This window comes from Megalops cyprinoides, chromosome 22 (genome assembly GCF_013368585.1).
Source record: "Megalops cyprinoides isolate fMegCyp1 chromosome 22, fMegCyp1.pri, whole genome shotgun sequence".
Lineage (NCBI taxonomy): Eukaryota > Metazoa > Chordata > Actinopteri > Elopiformes > Megalopidae > Megalops > Megalops cyprinoides.
The window spans coordinates 26310937-26318015 of NC_050604.1; the positions used below are offsets into that span (position 1 = coordinate 26310937).

The window sequence follows — 7079 nt, forward strand, 5'->3', positions numbered from 1 at the left end:
ATCTTGTCCCCTAAGAGGGCGGTTCATTTGCCACAGGGCTGCAGTGTGAAAATGGCTGCTGTGATTGGCTGTGTTTTGGAGGGGCTCCTGAGCGATTGTGGTCATGTTGAGAAGCCTCACTCTTTTCGAGAGGCGCGGACGAGTGCTGCGGAGGCGGGGTCTGACGCACGGGCGGCCGTGCGGGACGGGCAGAGGGAGGTGACCGCTGGAGCGGAGACGGGCACCATCACACCGTGACACTGTAACCTAGCAACCAGCACCTGTGACAAACGAGCGCACTCCCCTTGAGGGAGAGCCACTGAGTTGTGAATGGTGATCACAGTGTATGCTGTACTGACACCCCTCCCCTCCCCCCTTTCTTCCAAAACGACACGCTTCCTCAGTAGCTACTTGGGACCCTCCTGCGATCTCTGACACGTGTCGGCTCGGCCTCAGGGGACCGCGCCAGCGTCTGCAGCCGATATCTCAGCGGCACGTGGGAGGAAGGAAAAAAAGTCTGAGATCATTTTAGCAAAATAATTTTTTGGTAACTGGCAACACCTTTTTGTGGTACAGGAGTGTTATAGAGGTCCAAGGCTGAGCCAAATTTGTTTTTTGTGGGGGGGGGGGTGCTCTTCTAACTCTGAGGCCCATTTTTGTACATGTGATGACAAACACACATACAGCTAACCCCCACTCCCCCCCCCCTGCTGTGACCTGCTGAGCGTGACATCGGCACGAGCGAACAAGAGTGCTGACCTCATTCACAGATCCAGCTGCCAGGACCCTAATGAGCCAATCACAATCAGCCACGGGCTCCTTAATAAAAACACCATCAGCCGTTCTCATTCACGGTGTTAATCTGCTTACTGCACCCCACCCAGAGATCACAGCAGGAAAACCCCCGATAGGACAGTGAGGGGGAAGTAACAGCATTCACATTTATCTGCTCTACATGCAGCGATCATAAGTAAAACACATAATCGCACAAGTATTTTCCTCCTTTTTTAATAAAATAACGATTTAAGGTGAGTCAGAACTGAAATCCATCAATAGAGATCAACAGTTTTCAAATTGTCTCATGATGTGGATACCACAGGTAACACCTCCATATCAACTGAAAATGTGATAGTGCCTGAAATCTCTCTGAAAATGATCTCTAGATTAGATCAGAATTAGAGAACTAGTTCAGAAGAGGAGGGGTGAATGAGGCTGGTATAAAAAGAGGGAGACAGTAAAGGATGGAGACAGGAGAGACGCAGGAATCTTCACCGCTCTTGGGTAAGGCGGCTTTTATGATCAACCTTAGTTCAGAGCTGCAGTTGTTCACGCAGTCAGGCGTAATTATGGGAATGAATGTGAGAATGGAGATCTCTTTGGAAACGCGTTTCTGAGGCCAGTTCCGATGGGTGCTAAGCTCCATTCATCCACTGATAAATGCATCGCTTCACTTGATTGGCTGTAATTATCTGGGGGTACAGAAAGACCAATGTGGCACTCGTAAGAGGGGTTTATACTCCACACTGATACATTACACAGTTTTAAAAATACAAATAGTGCTTTATTATAATCCGATCCTCAGTTCTTTGAGGAAAAGTCAGTGAATATTAGAGAGTTTACCCATTTGGCTGAAAGGCTGCTAAAATAAACCTGGTATGAATTGATTTGTACTGTATGTTTCACTCAGTCATCAAACTATTTAACACCGTGAAGTTATTTTTAATTTATTTAATAAAATTTAAATTCACATTTCACTTTACACAGTCCTAGTATCTGTAACAGCTACTTTTTTCTTTCAAATTCAAAGTGAAAAATCTCCTTTGAAGATGTTTAAAACTGTTTTAAAACCTTATATTTTAAAGCCGAAATGTGTTTTTTTCCGACTGAAGGAAAAAGTTTTTTAATGCTTATTTTTAGAGTAAGAACCTTTGTGAGAGAACACAGATTATGGTTCGAACGCTGCGGTGTGCAGTGGAGCAGTTTGCTTTGCTCCTCAGTTTAGCTCATCTCAGATCACCTGCAGACGTGGTTTATCATCTGGTCTCTCTTTCCATTTTGCTCCTGTGTGAATTTAGCTGAACAAGGGGCTGCACAGACCTATGCAAGCCACAATGTACTCATGACTTACTCCTCAGAGTTTGAAGCTGAGTCTTCCCAGAGGTCAGGGTACTTATCCAAGGTGGAAGGTCACGGTGTTAAATTACATTGAATATTGAATTACACAGGGTGGTAAATGGCATTGGGTATGAAATTACACAGGGTGCTAAATAATATTGGTTATGAAATTACACAGGGTGCTAAATAATATCGGGTATGAAATTACACAGGGTGGTAAATAATATCGGGTATGAAATTACACAGGGTGGTAAATAATATCGGGTATGAAATTACACAGGGTGGTAAATGGCATCAGGTATGAAATTACACAGGGTGGTAAATAATATCGGGTATGAAATTACACAGGGTGGTAAATGGCATTGTCCATGTTCTCGTGCGAATGCTGTGTGTTGGACAGCCTGCATCAGCTCGCGTCTCTCAGATTGTCCGTTCACACAGTGAGGCAGCAGCGCCCTGATGGCCACCCTCTCCTGCCAATCAGCTACGCTGCCACCAAAGCTCAGGCTCCCAACTGCGTTTATAATGGAGCCGAATTCAGGCTTGCACATTACATTACATTATTGTCATTTTAGCAGATGCCCTTCTGCAAAGTGACTTAGAGAGGTTGCAGTTTTACATGTTACCCATTTATACAGCTGGATATTTACTGAGGCAACTCTGGGTTAAGTGCCTTGCTCGAGGGTACAGCAGCAGTGTACTTGTATTTTTATTATGTATTGTGTATGTATGTGAAAAGCACTATACAAATGAATTTTACTTTCTTACTCACAGTGCCCCAATGGGGAATCAAACCTGCAACCTTTCGGTTACAAGCTCTGCTCCTGAACCGCTATGCCACCCGGCTGCCGTATACCTACACTTGTGACTGAATTTGTATCTGTAATGTTGCTAATGAAAGACTCCATCAGCCAGTCAGGCTGCTGCTTACATAAATGACACATTTAATATATTCTAATATATTGAGAAATATGTTGCTCGGCCCAAGAATAAAATTGACCAAAAAATACATTTAAAACATATTAATGCAGAGCAGAAATATATCGCAATATACAGCAAAACAGCAATACTTCACATATTGTCACATGTATTCATTGATCTAAAAAATAAATTCCCTAAAATTATTCTCAACATGTTTTTTATGTGTGGGAAGTGATGGTTCATGCAGTGGGTTGTTATTGGGCTGGGACAGGGTTGGGTAGGGTTTTGGCCGGGGTCCCCTCATCGCCCCTCTCTCCGCACCCTGGGACTGCCGGAGGGTGCCCATGAGTCACTCACACATCATTGGTAGGATATGCCTATCCTTTAACAGGGTTACTGCACTGTGGGACCTGTAGTGAGACAAATAGCCATGGTAGGTTTTATTAGAATTGTTATAAGGGGGATGAGCAACATTGGCAGATTTATTGGCTGAGAATCCTCAGTGCTAGCAGGGTTAATTATGAGGAGCATACGGCTGCTGTCTCTCTTTGTGACGTGGTAGAAAACTGAGGAAGAGGAGCCTGAGGGAAACTGAGGAAGAGGAGCCTGAGGAAGACATGAAGTCTGTGAGCGTGCTGCCGACCCTGCTTCTGTTGGTGTCCGTCAGCTTCTCGGACACCCGGAAGGGTTTGTGTGCTGATATCAGTCATTTAATTCTGTGTATGAGTGCGCTTTGGCCTGCTGAGCCGTTGCTGTTGTGCTGGTGTTCCTCCAGGGGGCGCTGGTTTCCCTCAGCGGGAAGAGTGTTCTAGGGAGTGCCCGGCAGCCTGTGATGTCCCAGGGTACAAAGACTGGTCCAGGCTGGGGTCTCACTGCATCAAATACTTCGAAACCCCTCTCAACTTCACTGATGCCGAGGTACAGGCCTCACCCCTCTCAGTGCCCAGCGGTGGACTCCGAGCGCTCGCTGTGTCTAACCACGTTGCATTATTCTCTCCCACTCAGTTCAGCTGCCGGGCAAAGGTCTGCGGTGGCCACCTGGTGTCGGTGGACAGCCACTGTTTTAATGAAGGCCTGCTGGCAGTCGTCCTGAAGCACAACAAAAAGCAACCTCGAATCTGGATGGGCGGCTTTGAGATGTTCAAGGTAAGAGGGAGAGAGAGGGAGAGAGAGGGAGAGAGAGGGAGAGAGGGAGAGAGAGAGGGGGGAGAGAGAGAGAGAGAGGGAGAGGGAGAGGGAGAGGGAGAGAGGGAGAGAGAGGGAGGGAGAGAGAGAGAAAGGGAGAGAGAGGGAGAGAGGGGGAGAGAAAGGGAGAGAGAGAGGGAGAAGGGGAGAAGGAGAGAGAGGGAGAGAAAGGGAGAGAGAGAGGGAGAGGGGGAGAGGGAGAGAGAGGGAGAGAAAGGGAGAGAGAGAGAGAGAGGGGGAGAGAGGAGAGAGAGGAGAGAGAGGAAATGAGTAAAATTTAGTTTTTTACATTCTGTTACACTGTGCTGATGTCTCTGTGAGCACTGCCTGCCCGCTGGAGAGAGCAGCAGGTCTCAGGGCCATTGGGCCCGTACTTTAACCACTATTTAACCACGTGCAGCTCGGGGTGTGTGTGTGTGCGTGTGCGTGTGCGTGTGCGTGTGCGTGTGTGTGTGTGTGTGCAGCGCGGTGTGTGTGTGTGTGTGTGTGTGTGTGTGTGCGCAGCGCGGGGTGTGTGTGTGTGTGTGTGTGTGTGTGTGTGCAGCTCAGGGTGTGTGCTCGGGTGGCCATAGCAGATTTTTCCTGTTTCCAGGCTTTGGATTGTCCTCATTTGGACTTTAAATTAATCTATTCCCCCCCCTCTCCCCCCCCCCCCTCAGTCTGGGAAATTCGTCTGGACTGATGGATCTGTGTGGAACTATACAGCGTGGGTCTCTGGGCAGCCCAGCCAGAGGTACAACACCACAGAGGACTGCGTGGAGATGAACTGGGAACGTAAGAGAGGGGTGGGGACCGGGGGGGAGGGGGAGTGGGGGGGGGGGGGGGGGAGAGAGGGAGAGAGAGGGAGGGGGAGTGGGGGGGAGGAGAGAGAGAGGGAGAGAGAGGGAGGGGGAGTCGGGGGGGAAGAGGGAGGGAGAGGGAGGGGGAGCAGGGGGGGAGAGGGAGGGGGAGGGAGGGGAGTGGGGGGGAGGGAGAGGGAGGGGGAGGGAAGGAGAGAGGGAGGGAGAGAGGGAGATGGAAGGAAGGAAGGTGGGAGATAAAGAAAGAGATAGGGGAAGAGGGAGGAAAAGAGAGGGAGAGAGGTAGAGCAGTTGGTTTGGATTCATAGTTGTATTGTTTGTTTCTTTTTTCTTCATGTTGTATTTTGCATTATGTAATATACTTTGACAACAAAAACAGATTATTGTATTTCACGCTACTAAAGCAAATTTGAACTGAACGGAGAGGGAGAGAAAAGGAGAGAGGTGGTGCTGGAAGACGACCTCTCTTCGTAACGGGGGGAGACGGAGGCTGAAAGGCACTGAACGTTCAGGAATATGCGCCCTGTCCTGTCTGCTTTTTCTTTCTCTTCACTCACTGTCAGGCTGAAGCTTCCCGTTGAGCTTATTTTCAGACACAGATAAGTAATCTCCCCTCCTCTCTCTGTCTCTCTTTCTCCCCCAGAAAAAGGGAAGTGGAATGATCACTCCTGCAACACAGCGAAGAGTTACGTGTGTGCTTTCAAGAGACAGGCCTGAAAAACCTTCTCACGATGCTGCCAGCTTCCTCCTGGAAGATGGCTTGTGTCCCTGACGCATTCCTGCGAGACCCTTTCTTGCATATTGTACTATTACTTTTCAAAGGTTTTAAGTAATTTCAAAGGCGGTAGTTAGTTATACGCATCATTTCCCATTTCCCCAGACGTGCTGTGTAGTTTCACAGCCAGGGTGTGAAGCGGGAAGAGGACAGAGGAAGCCTTGCACTGCAGACACAGTTCTGTGTATGACCCTGTCCTGCAGCCAGCTCCGGCCCTGCACTGCAGACACAGTTCTGTGTATGACCCTGTCCTGCAGCCAGCTCCAGCACTGTACTGCAGCTCAATGTCTATTTTCACTCTGCACAGTTTTACCTGATACAAATATTTAGGTTTTTTTTTTCCACACAACTAGCTCTTTTGTCACATTCTTGAATATATTGATGGCTTATGAATGAGAATAAACTTCTCTTGTATTGGTCAGATGCAAAAGATTGTATTTTATACTGTATGTTAATTACATTTCCATAAATGTTTCCAAAATATTAGAGTCAAAAATACAGTATTACTATAAGAGATATATCTGTTACTAGTACTTCCAAAATAAGATTGATTTTTTTCTTCTTTGATCAATGCTTGGGTCTCATGTGAAATTCCAGAGGTTTCCTGCACTTCAGCAATTCAGTCTTTATCTTGCTAATAAAGGCAGTTCAAAGGCAGAGGGACTGACTTATTTTTCAAACCATATTTGCCCGAACAATGCAGAGGTGAAAGATGAACCACAAAAAACAAGTCATTGGCAAGCCAGGCTATTTCCTTCTAGATCAGTGTGTTTGAAATGCAAGAGGCTTTCTACAAAGAGAAAATCACCTCACACTCTCTCGCAGACACACAGCCCTTTTTATATGAACACACTCTCTCACTAACATGGGGGTGTTGAGGGGACAACAGTCCATTGCAAATTAAAAATCAAAAAAAAAAAAAATAAAATAATATAGTCAATGTGCTTTAAATACATCATTCACACATTTATAAAACATGACATTACATTACTGGTATTTAGCAGACAACTTACAACGTTATCCATTCATGCAGCTGGATATTTTACTGAGGCAGTTGTGGGTTAAGTACCTTACCCAAGGGTAGAGCAGCAGTTCCCCAGTGGGGAATCAACCCAGCAACCTTTGGGCCACAAGTCCTGCTCCTTAACCGCTACACTGCCGCCCCACTGTGGGGCTAAATGTGCTTTAAATACATCATTAATACTAAAAGATCTGTAACAACAGAGGCTTCCACATGCTCGCCTCATACTGAGCTCTAACCTCATGGTACATGCAAGAGTGAAAACAGATCATAAATATACAGT

The 7079-nt window shown here is 46.8% G+C and overlaps 1 protein-coding gene across 1 annotated transcript; it reads left to right on the forward strand.

Moving 5' to 3' along the window:
• The first annotated feature begins 51 nt into the window (after positions 1–51).
• On the forward strand, positions 52–5717 carry LOC118769532 (lectin-like). The gene is made up of 6 exons (XM_036516661.1): positions 52–233; positions 3578–3702; positions 3791–3933; positions 4021–4161; positions 4860–4974; positions 5644–5717. Exons 1-6 carry the CDS (start codon positions 52–54, stop codon positions 5715–5717), a joined length of 780 nt encoding a protein of 259 aa, XP_036372554.1.
• The last annotated feature ends 1362 nt before the right edge of the window (positions 5718–7079 follow it).

Bases quoted from the DNA above. Each gene is read 5' to 3' on its own strand.
- LOC118769532 (XM_036516661.1), top strand. From the start codon at position 52: ATGGCTGCTGTGATTGGCTGTGTTTTGGAGGGGCTCCTGAGCGATTGT. The intron at 234-3,577 runs GTGACACTGTAA...GTGACGTGGTAG, and splicing joins GAGACGGGCACCATCACACC to AAAACTGAGGAAGAGGAGCC. The intron at 4,162-4,859 runs GTAAGAGGGAGA...CCCCCCCCTCAG, and splicing joins GCGGCTTTGAGATGTTCAAG to TCTGGGAAATTCGTCTGGAC.